Source organism: Orussus abietinus, unplaced genomic scaffold (assembly GCF_000612105.2).
Source record: "Orussus abietinus isolate OABI.00-Male unplaced genomic scaffold, Oabi_2.0 scaffold19, whole genome shotgun sequence".
Classification (NCBI taxonomy): Eukaryota; Metazoa; Arthropoda; class Insecta; order Hymenoptera; family Orussidae; genus Orussus; species Orussus abietinus.
This window is the reverse complement of record NW_019395981.1, coordinates 514,574-535,188: the sequence shown is the minus strand read 5'-3', so window position 1 is coordinate 535,188 and position 20,615 is coordinate 514,574. Positions and strand designations below refer to the sequence as shown.

General features: G+C 44.8%; 2 protein-coding genes across 8 annotated transcripts in view; both read right to left on the bottom strand.

Annotated features, from left to right (window-relative positions):
- Window positions 1–1,082: 1,082 nt before the first annotated feature.
- On the bottom strand, window positions 1,083–17,199 carry LOC105699797 (MAP kinase-activated protein kinase 2). 7 transcript variants are annotated; one of them, XM_012425102.2, is made up of 10 exons: window positions 17,003–17,199; window positions 14,144–14,365; window positions 11,985–12,381; window positions 4,820–4,959; window positions 4,674–4,738; window positions 4,481–4,588; window positions 4,065–4,163; window positions 3,893–3,968; window positions 3,550–3,760; window positions 1,083–3,459 (listed from the first exon to the last, which is right to left on the bottom strand). In XM_012425102.2, exons 2-10 carry the CDS (start codon window positions 14,176–14,178, stop codon window positions 3,214–3,216), a joined length of 1,377 nt encoding a protein of 458 aa, XP_012280525.1. In that variant the 5' UTR covers window positions 14,179–14,365; window positions 17,003–17,199; the 3' UTR covers window positions 1,083–3,213. The 7 variants fall into 7 exon arrangements, with proteins under 7 accessions (XP_012280525.1, XP_012280526.1, XP_012280527.1 ...); XM_012425103.2 differs by having other exon boundaries at window positions 17,033–17,198; XM_012425104.2 differs by having other exon boundaries at window positions 17,077–17,194.
- A 641-nt stretch (window positions 17,200–17,840) lies between these two features.
- The window catches only part of LOC105699711 (furin-like protease 1), a 95,883-nt gene continuing 93,108 nt past the window's right edge, over window positions 17,841–20,615 (bottom strand). Inside the window, exon 12 of the mRNA XM_012424913.2 lies at window positions 17,841–18,857. Coding sequence (XP_012280336.1) covers window positions 18,406–18,857 — 452 coding nt within the window. The 3' untranslated portion in view covers window positions 17,841–18,405. The remainder of the gene's footprint in view (window positions 18,858–20,615) is intronic.

Sequence of the window (20,615 nt, the reverse complement as noted above, 5' to 3'; positions counted from 1 at the left end):
GGCTGAAATACTGCCACTTTTGACCGTTTATTGTGCTATCGCTAATGCTGGCTAAAAGGCGACTTGATTAAAATTTTGCGTCAAATAAGTATAAATGCGTAACTTGCGATACGTTCACACGGAGAAAGCGGTCACACGATAATTCCATTTTCATAAAGTATCGTTTCTTTCTGGGAATTCTTTTATGCAACATGTAGGATGTTATTTCTTCCTACTGTTGTTAGAATTCGACAAGATAACAGTGTGCACAGTTAAATCAGTATTGTATTGTAGTCTTATCAAATATTAGGTATTCAAATTGAGGAGAGTCATCCATAATTTGTATTTTATTGGAAAGTCAATAGTATTATAAGAAAATGTAAATAAAATATTTGGGACAAGAGATTCACGTGTAAAACACATTTATTGTTGAATTTTGAAATATCACGCGTACGTTGAATATTTATCAATCGAAAATATGTGGCGTGGTGGTAAAGGAGCAACGAAAAAGAGGCGGACATTTATAAAATACGATTACTTGAAGCTCCGGTTTATCTGCTCGGCGAACCGAGTTCAAGAATAGAATGAGGCTCTACACGCAAATTGGTCTTCTTAAAAATAGATACGTTTTCTGATTTATGCCGGTATTTTGGATTCGGGGATATCGATAGGAACTTTATCTCCTCATGGAGGGATTTTAGGTTTACATCCTTCGGAGGTGTACAAAAATTCGCAGAATTCCGGAGAACACGTATGCCTGAACGTAATTTTAGGTTCTGTTTTATGGCGATAGGCGAACTGCTGTATCAACTGCTGATAAGAAATCAGACAGGAGAATGCTCTTTGTATACATGTGATGGCGCTGTTTGCCATGCAGTTGCGCACAATCCGAGGTTTTGACCTTACAAGCTCTGTATTGCACCTGATACACACATACGTATATTTCCGTGCAGAGGTTCTCAGTACGATAGCTTTAAAAATGCCTGATTACATTTTTACCTCACTTTACGTGTTTTGTTTACAATTCTTCAGCTTAATTAAAATTGAAATCCGAACGAACATTTTCGGTTATGGATAGGTTGTACATTCGTTTATTCATCAGGTTTAATATTGCGGTTTAATATTTTATTCATGAAGTAGCCATTGCTTATTCTACTAAATCGACCAGACTTGATTACTTAAGTTATAAGTTATCGAGCCGCATACGTCGTGCTGTAGTTCTTACATGATAAGCATGATCGCAGGAACCGCTTCGCACCATTTCATACTAAATAGCTATTAAGACTATTTTAGCGATCTCATTCGCATGGGCTAATAGAATGTCAACATTATGAATCGGTTCGATCAGGTGGTTGAATGCCTTAAACGCTACTTTGTTTCACATAGAAATATATGAATATTTATTTCTGACAAGGCAGTAATTATATGCAGAGCTTTAGTTGAATTGGACGCGATGGTTGCAGTAAGTACTGAATATTTCTTATTGTCTCTTTTAGTGTTCCATATATGTTCCGGTATGCTTCTTAGAATTGTAAATTGTCATTATTATGCAACACGTTTTTAACTGATGTGGCTTACAAGTTATTCCTATCTATTGGAACTTTTTTGAGTTGAAACAGTACCGCAATTTTTTCAACGGAATTACATGAATTCGTAACCTTAGGGAACATTCGGTATAACGTTTCTATAAGTAGTTTTTAATCTAACATATTATCTACGAGCGTCTGTTTAGATACTAAATACAGCTTCTTAACGACACTCAGCCTCAGTCAGAACATTGTTTAAAAAATAGAATATCTTTACTGCAATAATTAATTTTATTTATCGTTGAACTATTTATGAAGTTAGATATATAGTCACTCAATTTCATTGACATTGAGTGCATATATGTACAGGCGAGAAATTTATCTTACCTCTGTTAATCCTTTTTAAGTTAATTATAATTGCATTTTTTCTTTATTGTTCCGCGGTATGACCAAAATGGAGACCAGCCTCTTTTATCATCGAGAATGTAAGGCGATGGGAGATTGATTGTTCCAATATTTGAATGCTGATTAAATATGATCATATGAAATAATTGTGTTAGAATACTTGACGTATTCCAAAGGGATAAAGATTTGAAATGTTCGAGGAGCGCAGAAAAATACAATATACGTAAAGACCGCGAAATAATTTTGCTTTTTATAGGAATAGATTGGTGCGTCAATTTCACTTAAACTTAAATTTTAATTTTTGTGATTTTTAATCATTTTGATTAATAATGCATGATCTATGCATGAAACTATACTCCTAAACGATGCCTAGTAACTTCCCGTAACGTCGTAGAACATTTATATAATTAGAGATGTTTTTCGTAGTCTCCCAGTAACGAAGATTGCAATGTACGGTTCATATGACTCATTATATCTACAACCCGTTCGTAATTGAGATAGGGTACTGTACTAACTCAAGTATTATTACGTTCCGCATGAAGGACAAAATACCATTTAAAATAGTACTCAATCCTGCCAGTTTGTAACAAACGATGTATACAAAGGAAACTTTGTAATCCCTCTTTCATTGATTCAAATAAATTTTTAAATGCGTATCAGTTTAAGTAGCACCTCAACAACAAGCTGGTACTGCAACTTGGAAATATGTACTGCCTTCTTTGTGATGTATATTCACAGATGTCACTTAAAAGTAATACGGGTCATTCACAAGTAAAATCTTTCCACAGGAAGTGACCTTTTGTATTAATAACTCCAATGTCGTCGCGTGAACGCGCACGAGACATTACTCCAACTCCGCCTCCGTACACAGTCTGTATCTTGACTTCTTCATGAAGTTCTCTCCTTTCGCAGGATAAATAATACGTTTCGTCACTCCAGTTATGTCCTCTTTCGAGTTATCCATTCCTTACGTAAAATCATTCCGATTACTTTTGTGTACTTCGGACTTGACCATTCTTTAGACCTTTCGCGTTTTACCAAAACTAAAATAGCTGCAGAGCTCCAAAAATTGCTTTCTTGATCCGAATCCAAACTTTCAGGATTTAGTGCGAATTTTCTACGTCCACGATGAAACGACGTCGTTCATTCACATTCTCCGTATCCTAACTTTACTTCGAGGCCATCTTCGTCAGAACAGGTGTAAACGTCAAAAGACGATTCTCATCGTAAACAGGCTGTACCTGATACACCTGCGCAAAAAGACAACCCAATTCTGATCGTCCCTTAAGTTCGGGGCTTCCTCCTAGGAAATCGGAGTAGGATTTGCAGGCTGTGGGACGGCAGTTGCGGACAGCTGTTTAGCACGTCTGCGTTTGATTAAAAGAGGATTGTTCGTATGATCTAATTGTTTAAGTCCAGCTGTGTCATAGTCAACGCGCATGGTAGCTAAAGACCGAGTCATCTCTTCTTGAACTTCGGGCCACAGTTCTTCTCCTTCTCGCAATACACGCCCCGTATGCAGTGGTGTTGGTGGCACTTCGGTGTGTTTCTGTTGATGAAGACAAATTTTGTGACGCGATACGATGCCCATAGGCAAGCACCTTGAAATTGATTTGAACAATTTGTGGTAAACACTTACAGCGATCCATTTGTTTTGCATGACTTGTTCGATCTCCAACCTCTTGGCAGGATCGGTACAGAGCATTTTCTTAATTAAATCGCGAGCATCTGTGCTAACGTTGGACCACTCAGGTGCGGGGAAATCGTACTGTCCTAATCTGATTCTCTTCTTCATTCCCGGCGAAATAGCCAATCCTTGATTGCTGTAAAATGGCGGGAAGCCGCATAATCTGGAAGAAAATGTACCGAATTTAGATACCAGGAATTGATAAAATGTATTTCGGATTTACTGAAGCAATGCTATTACTCGAGAACAATGAAATGACTACGGCAACAAAATTAGTAACAGCTGTATTACTCACAGTATGTACATAATCACTCCGAGAGACCAGATATCGCAGCTTTTGTCATACTTTTCTGGTCCCAGAACTTCCGGGGCTGAAAATGGAATCGTTCACGGTAGACATTGGCACGGACTTTTAATAAATTTATAAGAACTGATATGCTATTTCAGAAATAATGTGCGATTCTCACCAACATAGTAGGGCGTGTAACATGGTGTTTGCAATGTATTTTTCAAGTGCGTTTCCTTAGCGAAACCGAAGTCCGTCAATTTCAAGATTCCTGCGCGGTCTGAAAACAGTTGCACAATTCGTTAACACATTAGCGCAGCATATTCGTCAACACCCGATGCACGTACCAATCCGCTGCTGAGGCACTCCTATTTAAAGATATCCCTTACTTATCACCGACCGAAGCCTGAATTAATGCCGTGTCACTGACACCAAATCAGACGGATTTATTAATCGAAGGCCTTTGTGTAAGTTTGCGGAAACGGAATTGATTTCGCTGCGCGGGCGAGTGAGATCGATTAAAACCGATAAAAGGAGTGGTAGCAGGAAATCAGCTTTTCTTATTAACGATTTAACGCGAACTATTACTATACTCACCAGGTTTCGAGTACAAAAGGTTTTCTGGTTTGAGATCTCGGTGGGCAATATTCATATCGTGGAGGTGCTTCGTTGCCACACATATTTCATACATTATCTGGGCAGCTTCTGAAACGAGATATTGATGAAAATTGTATTTGCTCGCACGCTGAGAAAAAAGTCCACGGAATAATAATTTTTTTTAATGATTTACCTCTCTCCGTGAAGGCGCCGTCTTGTCGGTCTTGTATCCTTTGGAAAAGTTCTCCTCCTTCCATACTAAAATTGTTGTTAAATCTTACCATGACATTCCTCGGTGTTATAGAAAAAGTTATATGATTATATTTATACGTGACTTACCATTCCATAACGACGAGTAGACATTTGTTACCGCTATATGAATTTTCATAAACATCCCTAACTTGAACTATGTGCTTGCAGTTCGATGCTCTCCAGTGCAGTTCCACTTCCCTTCTCGCCTTCACGCAATCGTGCAACACCTAAGAAAGGAAATGTCATTTAATATCGAAATTATGATAACACCTCAAGGTCAACCGACTGCTAAAAAAAAAAGTGGTTACCACCGCAGAGTACAAGGATCCTCAAGAAAAAGTCGTTAATATGATAAGTCTCCCTGGATAAGAGCACAAACTTCTCGGTTTCCTTCAATAACGCGAATTCATCAGATAAAGAGGCGGCAATTAAAAGTCTCAGGCCGTTATCATTCCCGAGACGATTTGTTCGAAACCGAGAAAGAGCGAACAGAGGCCTTAAGACGGCAGTCAACGATTACGTAATTAGGTATAGGAAAAGTCTGTGTCATCTGACGAGATTTCACAGAATACTTCGAACCGTGAAGACCACCCGTAAGCTCTCAGTACAAAAGATATTTGCGAGAACCGAGTAAAATTTATTTAACACGTGACCCTGGTTGTTGATTACATAAGACAAAGGTTAAGCGTATAATTGCACGAGTAAAAACTTTCCACCACTGGAGCTATGCATCCAAAAGGAAGAATTCTTGACTGAACCTTGCTTTAAGACACGTTTAATTTAATAAAAAAAAAATCGACTTGCAATCGTTTTCACCGATTCTCCCCGTATCACCCTCAATCTGACTTTTAATCGAACGGTATTGTTTAATGACCTCAATATTGATGCGAGATTAACCAGAGAAAAAGAAAATGTAAGCAACGCGTACACTTTTCTCTTTGGAAAGCGCTCATTCGGCGTACGGATCTTTAACCGAGAATCATGTATCAGTCGGATGTATAAACATCCGTTTTCAGCTTTGCAAGTTTTCTAGTGCCGCGATCTGAATCAGCCTTACGTACCTTTTATTTGTAACGCGCAGCCGAGCAAAAGTTACGTCACACGGGAAGTTCCCCAAGAGAAGTATCTTTTTGTCCAAGTTTCCGGCCTGGCAGAGCGCGTCAAATCGCATTAAATCGGCGATCGATCGAGGAATTTCCATAAACCTGATTATACACTTGATGTGACTGCCCTCATCATAACGTTTCAGACTTTGATTCATTAAGCGGATATGCATACGCCCGGAATCCCGCCTGTTATTAATTATAATAGGCGCTATCGATCACAGCTGAAATATTCGTTACACTTAATGATATCGCACCCCATACGTCGACGGTAAGCGTTACAAGTGCGATACTTCAACTTGACGTGGAATTTGAAGCGATGAGCTCAGAGCAACAAATAAGTTATCTCCGATGCATTTAGAGTGAGAGGTAGTGCACTGTTATCGTAGCCGCTATCAAGTGTAATGTGCAACCCATGTGCTCGAAGGCGGAGTAGGAAGCGTCCGTTTCGGCGAGCCTCGATAAAACGGGATCCTTCATTGTTTTAGACATCTATTAAGAATTTCCCATGATTTATTGGGCAGTAATTTATGAAAATAATGGCCCTTTGAATGAAACTTCGCCGCGGAGACATTGGACCGACATCCTAGCACCGTGTTAAGCGATTTCCTCCTATCTTAAGCCACGGATTTATGGACTCCCAGATCCGACGTACTCCCCATTAATTTACCATATTAATTATCACCGCGGCATGTAACTCGCTAGCTCGTATTTCACAGTTTTTTCACGTGGTGATAATAATAGTCTCTCTTATCCCCAGATGACGTTCAGGACTGAGCGCGAAAAGTGCGCCCAATACCAAAGGGAGCCCAAAACTTGTGAAGGGCTTACATGGTCTGCACCCCTGCATAGAATTTGCACACATCAAAGGCATTAAGGGCACATAGATGCACGTGTACAGGCATGCAGATTTACGCTAAGCCCTACTTAACGGCCTAACGCATAGAAAAGGGCACGCTGGCTCTACGCTTTATCGGGCTTGGGACGATAAGCTGGCAATGCGTAACAACGAGGCAACGCCAACTTGCCGGAGGCTGAAAAAATGGAAAGAATTCCCGACGACGACAAGGAGAAATCGGTCTATTTTCAATCGACGTGTCATGCCGCAGTTATCCGTATCGAAATCACAATTTCCACATTCCTTGGGCGGACTTAAGGGAATGTGAAAGTGGAATCCGAAAGCTTAATCGTTCATAAAACTTTTCTACGAACTGGGTGTCTCAAATCGTTTTATATTTTAAAACCTGAATATGGAGACCCTAAGGTAGGTCCTGAAACTCGGGAAATTTCATTTTTTATAAACTATTTTTAAAATACCTATAAAGAAATTTGAAAAGAATTGACATTTCATGAGTTTCAGGACCTTCCTTATAGTCTTCCTGTTCACGTTGTAAAGTTTCAAACTATTCGGTAAACCGAGTTGGGAGAAAAGTTTTATAAACAAAACCTCTTCGACGCCACTTTCGCATCACCTTAACGGAACGGCGTCCCTCTGATTTTCTTGGACCACCACGAGACAATTATAGCGACTAACCAGCGACAAATCGCGACATCAAACGGCGCGTTCGTTCGTATTTGCGCTCATCAGGTCAGTGAAAATTCCCTAGCGAGGCACGCGTGGAATGCCGCCGAATGACAGATGACAAAGCACGACTGCTCGCGAAACGAGCCTCGCAAGACTCGGGCGTCGGGTTGACAACACTTCGAATCCGTATTCGAAATTGCTGATGGTTACAGGTGCACTCGTACGGGAACGTGCATCGCCGTTACGCAAACATCCCACGTCGATTTCCATCGACCCACCAAGGAGGGGACGAGTCCCGATCGACCGCCTTCCACATCTCGTTTCCCGGCGATACCATAATTCGACTAATCCAATTAACCTTTCGCAGGCGGTACCCTATCGATTCATCGGGTCGACTTGCAAGATCCAAAGCGCCGCTTGGCGGATGCTCCCTCAAGGCTAATTATTCAAATTAGCACGGTATATTCCAGGTGGTAAATCAACGCGATAAGCGCTCCGATCGAGACTAGTCGAAGAGAGAGGCAGGAGGAAAAATTAATAAAGCTATTTCCCCAGGTGGCAGAAAATGATGTAACGAGTGATGTCACATCCCGATGGGCAGGAGATCCGAGCGCGCCGAGATAACGTCCTGCCGTTAACCCGACGGGCTCGAACCCGTTCGAAGTCGAACCCGATGGGCGCTGCTCGTCTATCTCGAGCGGGATCGACAATCGTGCCCGATAAGGCCGGCCGAACCTGTACGACACCCGAGGCGGACGGTGGACTCGGCCTCGCGACGTACCGCACGCACGCGAGCCACGCGTGACTCCCGCACGCGTGTTCCGGACGAGTCACGGACGACATTCCTGACGTGGCTCGTAACTGCCCGTAAAGGTGGATTCACCCTAACCGACGCGTATTAATTCAGACACGTGACGATGCTGATCCGGCAAATATTGTAACGTACGTTTCAATGATACGGTTCACCCTGTTCGAATCGCGTGTACTGTGAACGGTGCCGTTGAAACGCATGTTAAGGTGGATTCACCCTATCGGACGTGTATAGGTTCAAACACGTGACGGTGCCGATTAAGCAAATATTGTACATGCGTTTCAATGATACGGTTCACCCTGTTCGAATCGCGTGTACTGTGAACGGTGCCGTTGAAACGCATGTTAAGGTGGATTCACCCTATCAGACGCGTATCGGTTCAGACACGTGACGTTGCCGATTAAGCAACTATTGTAACGTACGTTTCAATGATACGGTTCACCCTGTTCGAATCGCGTGTATTGTGAACGGTGCCGTTGAAACGCATGTTAAGGTGGATTCACCCTATCAGACGCGTATCGGTTCAGACACGTGACGTTGCCGATTAAGCAACTATTGTAACGTACGTTTCAATGATACGGTTCACCCTGTTCGAATCGCGTGTATTGTGAACGGTGCCGTTGAAACGCATGTTAAGGTGGATTCACCCTATCAGACGCGTATCGGTTCAGACACGTGACGTTGCCGATTAAGCAACTATTGTAACGTACGTTTCAATGACACCGTTCACCCTGTTCAAATCACGTGTACTGTGAACGGTGCCGTTGAAACGCAAGTTAAGATGGATTCACCCTATCTGATGCGTATCGGTTCACACATGTGACGGTGCCAATCCAGAAAAAAATTGTAACATGCGTTTAAATGGCACCGTTCACTTCGGTCAATTCGCGTGTTGGGTGAATATTGCCATTGATTATTTGCCCCGTTACAATGTTTTGTCGAATCGACTAATGTGAGTCCAGCTTAACTCGGAACACCGGTCGAAGGGAAGAGTCCGGCCAGAGGCACCTCTGTCTCCTCGGTCAACGCATTTTCGAGTGGCTCACGTCACCGACCGATCGGAAGTGGCTCGGAGAGAGGGAGCCTAATTAAGTCGCCAACACGAAGGATTCGTTAAGAAGCCGGTAATGAGCGGTGAGCCGTGGTGAAGACGGAGTTCGCTAACGTCCGGACCGCTTTTCCTGCCCGATAACGCTTAATATCGAGGGATAGGAAAAAAGGGGCTCCGTATTCCTCCACAGTTATCTGGCGTCATAATTTCCAACTGAGTTTCTCAAATAGGCGCGTTATGAACAACGTAAGGCCACGGAGTGAACCATGGGCGCGAAATCTCGATACGTTGCGGGGGAGTTTAAAAGGTCGACGACGAACCGAGTCAAGGTCGAGGTCACAATTGTAAAGTTGAAATCGAGTGGCGATTGAATGTTAGATACGCTACCATGTCGAGGGATCTATTCCCATCTTTTGTAATGATAGTCCTGTTTACCAAATAAATCTTACGACATTGACCTCCGCCAGGACGCGATCGAGATCGAGTCGAGCTCGTTTGAGCTCGCACTTTGCGAGTGCGTAATCGCTCGTGTGGGTCTCGGATACGCCTTTTATGGAAGGGATGCTATTACCCGGCGAGTTATTTATAATGATGAGAGCGAAGTGAATTTTCGTAGGAGGTATTGGCGACAACGGCCCGGCAGGTGTGAATTCAGGATACTTGGGGGAGACGGAGCCAAGCCGTCTGCAGTTTCTGGATCCGAAGATGCTCGACGGCGGAGGCTGGTCGGACGACACGTGGTTAGGTTATATTTTGCAAGAAACCGGAGGACCGTGAAGAGCCGTTAAGAGTCGATACGATGCATGCTCTTTCAGTGGCCGAGCTGTCGCGTGAGTCATGCTCCGATAAAACAACCTTCGATAATAATTGCGGGATATTATCGCCGGAAGGTACACAGGAGAGTATCGATCCAGTTTCCACGAGTCGGAGAGCCAACTGGTGGCTTTCGCAGCGCCTACCCCGAGTGACTCGAATGGAAGGCCAAAGGTGATAATTGGCTTACGATTTCTAAATTCGATTCGTTATCTCGCCACCCATCTAACGTGACTATTTTCGGAAGGACCCAATCATCGAGAATAGACGTACCCCCGGATCGCCGAGCGGCGATCACCGATCTAGATAAATCTGCCATGGAAACAGAGGAGACGACAAAAAGTATCTGGGAAGAGACCTTCGTGTGGATTCTGCATCATCGACAACCTCAGCCATTCGGGGTAACCGTTTATCAGAATTATCCGGGAATAGGGGTCGGCAAGCCGACAAAGGGGTTTCCGTGATATCGTCACTTCTCATTCCTTATGGAGCGACTTTATATTTCCCATCCTCACGAGAAATTCCTGAGAAAGCCTCGCCGTTAAGTCACGACTAAGCGGCTTAATGAAACGTTGAATCATCCTTGGTGCTTTCTTCAGGTGCCAGGAACTTCCCCCTCGCCCGGATCGAAGAGGCGCATGCACCATCACGATGGCCTTACTTTCATCGGAACATAATCCTCGGCAAAGAACACGACGCAAATAATTTATTACCGGATGGCGAGAGAGAGAGATAGAGGGGCTCGACGAGTGCATCACCCATTTTGGAGCTGGAGACAGTGACGTCACTCTAGATGACGTAGCATAGTTAAGCCGGGCTTAATGTCGTTTCCACCAGTATGTACGGTGTACATACGTACAAGTGAGATTCCTTCCAAGTCACCGACTTTCCTGGAATCATGATAGAATTCAGTAGTCCAATTATCATTTAACATCGAGATTACCTCCCCAGGCTAATGACACGACTTTGACTAATTTCGCGACGTTTCCCTCGACGTTGCTGTCTTAGTCCGATTATAATCGGGAAGTGTCTACTTTGAAAGTAGAGTTTCGCAACGGTACGTTGACCGGCGCTTGTCGTCTGAATAACTCATTAGATCAGTCGTAGCATTTGCAGCTGTGCGAATAGCCATCCTTTTTATTTATAGACCATTCTCTAGGGATGTCGGCAGCGATTGACAAACGGCAACTTACCGTCCGGCCGGCTTAAGGTTTGTCGAAGAGCGGTCCTGATAACGGCGCCTCGGATACGTTGAATGGGAAATCACTCGATATAAATAGAAAATGACTCGTAGTCTGCTTTCTTTTAACTAACGTCGGTCTATATATTCCATCGATCGGACATGGATATCCCGTTCGATAACGATCCCCTCAGGGTGAACAAGAGACTGCACCGCACTCGCAAAGATAGGCCATCGTCTAGCTGGATATAATACCTATGAATGATCTAAACGACTTTTTTCCTACTTTTGCGAAAAAAATAAAAAATTAATTATCTCCACTCGTGCCCAAGCGTATTTCGAATCAGAAGAGGCAACGCTTGTGCGCATCCTTTGGGTTATCGGGAATATTATTTTCGCGCAGCGTAAACTTCGGGGAAAGTTCATAAAAACATTCCCGCAGTTTCCATTGAAAGTGTCAAACAGACACAGGGAATGAGTCAGACCGAATACCTACGGTTAAAAATAAACTCGGGTTAATCAGACTTTCTAGGAAAAGATGAAATTCCCGGCATAAAAAAAACCCCGCCCCCGTTGCAAGGAGTTTGCGATTAGCTCGATGTCGCAAAGTAGAGCCAAGTTTTTCGGCATGGAACCGGTTGAGTAACCGAGCTACGAATCGTCTCGAAATACGTGTTTCAAGTTTGAGGTAAGAGATCAGAGCGAGAGAGAAAAAGAAAAAGAAGAAATAATTCTCTGGTAGGCAAATGGTCGAAGAGGGCGGACGTACCTTAAGGGCATACTTCTGCCGCGAGGTTTTGTCGTAGCATTGGACCACCTTCCCATTGATACCGAGGCCTAGGACGTGATTGCTGATCTCGTAGTCTTCCGTGATAGGAGTCGTCTTTGGGAGACGAGGAGTCTCTTCTCTAGACAAGGGATGGACATCCATCGCCTTTCTCTTGACTTCGTTGCAATCGTACTCTTCCCCTTCGACGATCTTATCCTTGATGGACCGCTTGCGTTTTCCTTTTTCGTCCTCTTTGCGGGCCTCCTTGGCGACCTCCCTGCCGATCTCTTTGTTGATCTCTTTGTGGTTCTCCTCGTTGATTTCCCTGTAGGTCTCCTTGTGGGGCTCTCTGCCGGCCTCTTTGCCGGCCTTCTTGTTGCCTGCTTTGCACGCCTTCCTGAGAATCAACCCGCGGATTTAGTCTCAACTTCGTTACCCTCTTAAATAAAATGGCCGGATCCTCGGTCCAGTTCCGAGAAATTCCGGAAGCAACGAGGCAGATTTCTGCCTCATTTCTTCAATGATTTTTTGTGTGATCCTTATGGGGACGCCAAAGTGGGACTCGAGGGATCAACGAAAGTTTCCTCCAAACTGGATGTACCGAACCCATAAAGTTTAATTTTTCACGAAAAATTGAAAAAATGCCTTAACAGATTAAAAAAAAAAAAAAAAGAAATTGAAATTTCACGGGTGCCGGGATTTTTCTTCTAGCCTCCACGTTCACGTTGAAACGATTCGATGCCCCCAGTTCGGAGAAAAGTTTCACAAATGAGAACTCTTTGCCACCACTTTGACATCCCCTTAACACGGACGTTCAAGCACGAGAAGGCAACATGGCTGCGATGCGTACATTGCGCTCCATTGAACGACGATTAATACTTCTGAAATAATCACCGCGAGTCCATGATGCTTACACTCGTCGTGTACATATAAATTATTCGATCGTTATCATGATTTATCGGCGTTAACGAAGGCTGAGAACGTCGAGCTGCTCAAAGCACGCGCTAAGCGAGTAACCGTGCGCGATTCTCCACGTTAAACACGATCACCGTTGTTCAAGCCTCGCGAGCAAATGTTTCGGCACTTTGTTCGATTCCGCGTTCGCCCGGACGACGGGAATCGAGAAATTACACCTTTCCCGGCGACGAGCGAAATCGAGACCGAGTATTGCGACACGGTGTAGGGTTGAAATGCCAGGACGAAAGACGCGGAACTGCACGGGACTGGAATGCCTTGAGAGCGGGATTTACTAATGGAGTTATCACCTTCATTTGGTTCTATAATGTGCATTTACTCGATCGTAAGCCGCGCATCGGTTACTCGGAAGCAACAGCTCAGAGGTGATGCGAGGCCCAAGCGGAGACGCAAAGCGCGACAAAGCGCGACGCAAACGGAGTTCGCGGAGTTTTACGTATTATGCTGCTCGCAAACACCCGAGTGCCTTGGAAGATGGTTTCGTGAATAAATGAACCAGCCTCCTTTGACTGTATAATGACGACGCGCGGCGCGTGCAGCGATAGAGGATTATTTCTGTGAGTGACACCTTCCGAGGAAAGGTTTCCTCTTAATTGCCTTGCGCGATCGACAACGACACCACGCAATGAGTTACCCGGAGCTGTTGCGCTGCTTGATATTCCCTGTCACATGCACAAAAGAAAGGAAAGATATTCCAATTTAATAACACTTTTCTCGCAAATTCCACCCAGACAGGGTGCCCTCATCTTCTGCGGCTCTCAAATAAAATATACGATGAAAAATTCACTTAGAAATTTACGGGTATAGAGCGATTCTTTTAGAACATCGGACTTGTAATTCCACCACGACCTGGTGCCTTGAAAGTGCACTTTCACGAATATTTTTAACACCGCGTGGACGTGGAATTTCCACGGTACTTAGTAATATTGCCGCGACCTTGCCAGACATCTTAAAACATTCGAGCCTGAAATTACTGTAGCACGGTGGTCTTTTTTAGTCCCCATAAAAATGCTCGACCACCCTATGAAGGTCCGCAGCGCAGCAGCTCCCCAGCCCGAAGCGACCCTCTCGAAGCCTGATGATCGACTGCGCGATTAACGTATACACATGTATACATGTACATATATAAATAAGGATATAAATATATAGATATAAGGAGCAGGTTTGAGAGCCGTGTCAGAGACCTCCAAAATGTCCACTTCGCGGCCGACTTCGGCATGGGTGCTGTTAAACCTCGAAAGTATTCGCCTCGAGTCACCGGCAAAGAAGCATCGCCTTTTCTCCCTTTCTTTCTCTGTTTCCGGTTTCCGGTTTCCCTCGACCGGGAGTTTTCGCGTTCCCTCGCGATTGCGCTCTTACTTCCGCAGGCCGATGACGTCGCAGCGATTAGAGCGATGAGGCTGGATCTAATTCAGCGTGCAACAGATGCAAGGTCAGCGTCTCTACGTGGCTAAGGGAATTCCCGGGGCGCGTAAACTAATTAAATAAAGCGACTCGGAAGTTACTCAACGCCGCGGCGGGGAATAACGCTCGCGTCCTTCGATATGGCGAATCGATTGCGGCTCGTGTTTGCAAGGGAACGCGGACTCTGCATTGGACGCATGGATCATATTCGGGCACATTGGGAGGGTGCATTACGTGGAATGAAAAGTGTCGCGAATAAATCGGCCCGGATTATCCGCCGCCGAGTCGGCGAAAAGTTCTCGGCCGAGGACGACTCGGCGGCGGCCAAGGAAGTAACGATTTCGGAACGAGTCCGGCCTCAGTGCGAGGATTATAGGGCACCTCTCGCTTTTATCACCAGCAATCGACCTCCAGAGTATGTAAAAGGGGAGACGGAGGAGCGTCGTCCTTTTATGCACGCGGGAGAAAAAAAAATTTCGCTCATTTTGGGAAACCTCCAGTCGACCGAATTTTCGCTACCTTGACCCAGACCCTCCGAACGACTGGAAAGTGTTTCGGGAATTTTAGAATCTATTCCGGCATTTATATCTCCAATGTTGTTTTGGTACCGAATAGTACCGAATTACTTTAATATCGGGGGTGATTTCCCACGGTACTTGAAGTAATCAACCGAAAGTTATTAATTAAAGAACTTCGGTGCGATTTATACCGCCATGGAAATTTGAAAGTTTGTCCAGCAAGTGCAACACTGAATGATCTAGTAGACCTCCAGATAACGATTACGGTCCGTTCGCAACGCAGTCATCACGTTCGTCTAGAGTGCAATTCAAATAAATAGATCCTCTCTAGTATCGGTTTACCGGTATCAGTAGTCCAACACCCGTCAGTCAGCTGACTTGCACTTCGGAGTGCGTTTCAGTTGGCTCGTAAGATGAAAGCAAACGCCGACAGTCGGTCGCGGTGAATTTCATCCGCCGATGAACATCTTTCGCGCCCGGTTATCGATCCAAAAAGGAGGGGGAAAAAAAAAACTCCTGAAAGATTTTTACGAGAGAGCGTCAACGTCAGAAATGAATTGCACATGGTCGTTGGCCACGGTTTCGTAAATGAACCTCTTAATTCTGCATGTAAATTGCGAACGCATGTGCTCAGTTTTTGCACCCGATCATCGATACCTCCGTAAACGGGTTAAAGGCTTGAAAGAATTTATAAGATAGCGTCAACGTCAGAAATTAATTGCACATGGTCGTTGGTCACGGTTTCGTGAATGAACCTCTTAATTATTCACATGAATCGCAATCGCGTGTGCTCAGCTGATCGCGGTCGCGTGAAACTCGCCGGAAAAATATTTTCAAGCAAGCATCGACCCGACTGCCGCGAAAAACTGCATCGAATCCAAATCGAACGAGTGCATTCCTCGCGCCTACGAGATTCCGACAATCCCGATAATTCGCGATAAAACGATTCCCGATAGCGATAAGAGATCCAATAAAGGGGCAGAAGGTAATCTCGGTTAAAATGACCAGGCTGTAAGACGTTTCGTGTCGATTAGGGCGACCTCGTCGATTCCATCCTCGCTTATATAAGAGGATATTCGCATCGAAGCGTGTCGGATAAAAGGAAGACGCTCTTTCGGGGAATCTCCCCCTCGCGAAGGTGTGTCACGTCGGCGGTCACCGAGATTGCGACACGGCCGAGTGACTAGTCAATTTCACCCGAGGCCGGCCTCCTTCCGACCAAAAATCCCGATTTGAGTGAGTTCGAGTCGCCACAATTGCCAGCCAAACGACAAATCGATATTTATATCCGCATCGACGTCGACTTCTCGTAGACTCGAAAGTCATTATTTCGGTCCCGGCGGGAAGTCTGGAAACGTTGCGAGGCAGTCCTCAGACTAATGGAAAAGGGGAAATAAAAATGCTACCGGTCTCAAGGCGAGGTTCGTTTTACGGCGCGAACCTCGAGCGAAGACCTTAAAGCTAACGACGCGGCAGGGAATGCCAAGAAAGGAGGAAACAATTGCGAAACCCTCTGCGGAAAATCGGAGCTGCAGTCGAGCGGCTCGAAGCGTTAAGCCTGGTTCACGCTTCCCCCCTAACCTCAACTCGACGAACTAAATTATTCACGGTTAAGAATTCACGGAGAGCGTTTACGCTAAAACGCGTAGCTAAGATAAGGGAAGCATAAACATCCCCCATGAATTTGCATACAGTGAGTAATTAACCCAGGGTTAAGTTAGGGTTAAGAAACATAAACCAGGGTTTAAGCGAGACTGCGGCGCTCCGGGGGACCTTAGGGTCGTACACGTGGAGTTACCGGTCGCGTCAGTGAGATAAAAAAACCCAAAACCGCACGACTCATCCCGCGATTCTAAGGTGCACCTTAACCCCCCTTACTCCCGAGCAAGCCCGAAATAAGGATAGAAAAGATTGTTAGGAAGAATGAGTATTTTAGGTGTGGGGAGGGGGCGAAAAAACGCGTCGAGTCGTTTCGTCTGTGCGGGGGACCGGAAAAGACGGAGGATTTGGAGGTAAGCGCGCATCCCTCGCCGTAAGGTTACGCGGTGATGCCGCCTCTATCTGATCACTTGCTCCTCGACGTGCGGTCCCTACCGCGCACGATCGCCGACTGTTTTCTACCTGGCGTGGCCCTCGAGACTCGACGCGTACCTTCCGGCGGATTCTCGATTTCGGATTCGATTAATCGCTGTCACCTTCTGCTCGCTACTTCACGGGGTCGGAACGCAGTCGCGACACTTCGCGGTCATGACCGTCGGAAACGCGCGAGCGGAGACCCACCACCGAGCACGGACTGCCACGGACTGCGCCGCTGGGAAGAACCGACCGCGAGCGCCGACGCGCGTCACGGAGGGTCTTGGCCGAGCCGCCGACGCGGACCGCGGCCATGGCGGCGAGGCGCCTCTGCAGGCGATCTTGGGAGGTGACTCATCCTCAGGGACGCACCCACGACCGCCAGAGATCGAGCACCCCTGCTAAGACGCCGTTCCGCGTGGTGTAGACCAGAGATGAGTTGGGAGATTGCTCACGGGAAGGATCGTGCGATTGTATCCTGTGCAGAGATGAGTTGGGAGATTGCTCACGGGCAGGATCGCGCGACCGCATCCTGTGCTGCCCTCTGGTTTCGTACGTTAGCTTTCACCGTTTTTTGCCCCCAAGGGCGGCGCAACGAATTTCTGATAGAAGCTCGCGCACTCGCGACGCGAGATCCGATTGCGCCATCTAGCAGGTTGCCGCGGAAGCTCGTACACGTTGACTTCTATCAGGCGCTTCGAAGTTCCGAAGAATCCCTACAGATGGCTCGTTATTTTAATTTCAAATCTCGTACATACAGTATGCATTTATTCTGATAGCCGATTTGTGTTTTACTGACTTGTTTTCGTAATTTCTAGGTAGATTCGATTTTTGTGTAGTGTTCGTGATTATGAAAAGGGTGGGGGGGAGTGAATCTGAGTAGGTCTTTGCTATGAAAGCTCCGTTTTATTCGATGGTCTTTCAAACATAACAAGTAACGATATGGTCCTAGTCGCTGGGTAGTCTTATTTGGCAATGCTCTGTACACTATACACACTATAAACATGGTAAAATTCTTGCCATTGCATTAAGCAGGCGATCTATCATGGATACACGAATATGTCTTTACGTGTTATGTTTCCGTCGCACAACCAATAATTATTTGGTACCGAGCTAGAAGCATAGAAGTAGTAACGTAGGATAAGCAACGGAGGACTGATAAGTCTATCTCTTTGTTAATCCACGTGTAAACAATATCCACCGGAAATATAATTTCTAATCGAGACCGTTAACAATACTCATTCGACGCATGTGAGTACAGTGGCAGAGACTGTCTCGCGATCGGTAAAATGTACATGCATATTTACATAAGTTAATAAGAAGACATTATTCAATACTCCTGACTGATGGACGAGATTAGACCAAAGACTGGGAGAGTCCAATTATCCTAATATCCTTTGACATTATCACGTTTAATGGTTACTATACAAAGATATGTAGTAATTTAAGGACTAATCGCTGTCGGTGTCGCATAACTTTTCCTGCTGACTATCAGGGTCTTGCTTGGCGTAGCCGTTACTGGAGTACATAACTTTGCTATATCCGTTGACCCGTTGAGATCTGCGATTTACACCGAACCAGTAGATGCAGGCACTGATGGAGGCCACTATTAACAATGTTAGATTCAGGGCAAACAGGACGAATAGCCGATAAAACCACTTAGTGGACTGCATGCTCCAGGTGAGGGAGCTGAGGACGCAATGGGTCTCTCCCTGGTCGACTGTCAACAGAGAGGAATCCGTGTGGCAGGACGTGCATTCCGTATCCGATGGTCCCGAGCATGTTGAGCAGGAATAATGACAGGAAGAGCAAATTCCCCCTGTTCGATCCAAAATGGCATATGTGCCGTTCGGGCATTGGTCGATGCATTCCCCGTCCAATAAGTACCAACCCTCGGCACACTCTGAAAAAACACGCACGAGTTAGCGCAATTACGTTGTTTCCACCACAGATGATAATTACAGAGAAACGCCGATCACGCTATTGCGTAAAAGTATCGCGCAATTAGAAATAATACAACAGAATTACGCGGTGCAATTGTGGTTTCATACGTCTCACGGTTTCGATTTCAGGTTCAACCGGTACTTTAGAGAATAATCATTTTCTCTTAATGACTAGCCTAGATCAAAAGGGAAAAGTTTTGCTAACACGAATCTGGATATTCAGGGGAGTACTTAAGAGAATTGACCAGTACAATAACAATAGGGGGCAGCAATGACAGCAAAAAATCTAGCGTCAACATGGGCACCTTGTGGGACAATTTCTCAACGAAGAATTTTTCAGTTATTTTACTCCCACGAATCGTCGGCACAATTAGGTGTACAAACAGGGAAGAGATATGTTAAGAGTCTAAATTCGGATCTTACATACGCCTTAGTATCACATGCAGTTCGACTATCGACATTCCTCGGTTGGTTTAATTGTATTATCGCGAGGATCCGTGCAAAGGCATTAAATCATCAATACTGCTGCAAATTATCATATGTATGTATTAATAAAATATCCGAGTCGGCCAGTGATGCAGGGGAAACACTTAAAACAAAAAGCAACCAGAGTGGAATAAGTTACATGCAGAGATCAGGAAAAAGGTTTCTGGGAGGGAAAAAGAACCAAGAAACGGCTTCTCGGCATTTTTTCGCGATCCATGATGCATTACAGAAGGACGGGTTTTAATGCGCAGGCTCATTAGGTTAATAGACCAAGGGTTAGCAATAAAAAGATGCAGAAATTGGACGAACAGAGCCGTAGAAAACGATAGATTAGACTCACCGTGCTGGTGAAGCGATCAGGAATGGGTCTTTTTGGTTGCAGATATGTGGTTGTGGATGTGGATGTGGTGGTAGCTGAGCTGAGAAAGTCCGCACCGCAACCCATGAAGACCGGAACCTGAATTTATCCGTTAATCTCTCTGTGCACTACAAAGTGAGCAGAAAAGTGGAAAAGTTCCCTCCTTTGGGCAGGATCGTTTCCCGAGGATTCTTTTGCGAATTGGAGCCGTTTTCGGCGCCCTTAATAAAGGTCACTCCTTTTTGAGCCAGTTATCGGTTAAGACTGAGACTTCTATAAGTTGTCGAGGGATGAATTCATTATTTCTTATTTTCCATTTCTGCTTCGTTCTCTTTTTCGTTATTTCCACTGACCGATTACCTGAAGTCTCGCAAAGCAAATGGTAGGGGATAATGCATGACAGACAAACAATTTTACCATTATTTTTCCGAGAGCTAGGAAATGGGTGAACGGACAAGTCGAAATGTAGATAGAAGGGGGATATTAAAATGATTAATAAGGAACTCGACGTAATTCCTTACGGCACACAAACATTAGACAATTAAATGATGCATTGGTTGGCAATTATTTTATGACATATGAAGTGCGTTTTTAAGTGAATGCGTTGAAAGTCTTGGCCGAAGACTATCTGAAGACAGGTTCCTATAAATAGATAAACATGTAGGATGAAAAGCAAGTGTAAACCAATGGAATACATTGTTTTCAGGGATTATTTCTGCGATATAAAAAAAAAAATGTGTCGCCTCGAGAACGTACAAATTTAAACCAATCACTCTTTCACAGGGTTCACAGCAAGGCACTCTAATCATCACTGTTATAAGGATAACTTCCTCTTTTAATTAATTCATCATATACAAATATTAGTATCATATAT

Excerpts from the sequence above, each read along its gene's own strand:
- LOC105699797 (XM_012425102.2), bottom strand. The coding sequence starts at position 14,178 with ATGCCGAAGTCGGCCGCGAAGTGGACATTTTGGAG. Across the intron at positions 4,960-11,984 it reads GGCAGAAGTATGCCCTTAAG|GTGTTGCACGATTGCGTGAA; the intron begins GTACGTCCGCCC and ends TTCCTTTCTTAG. Across the intron at positions 4,164-4,480 it reads CCTTTTGTACTCGAAACCTG|ACCGCGCAGGAATCTTGAAA; the intron begins GTGAGTATAGTA and ends AACTGTTTTCAG.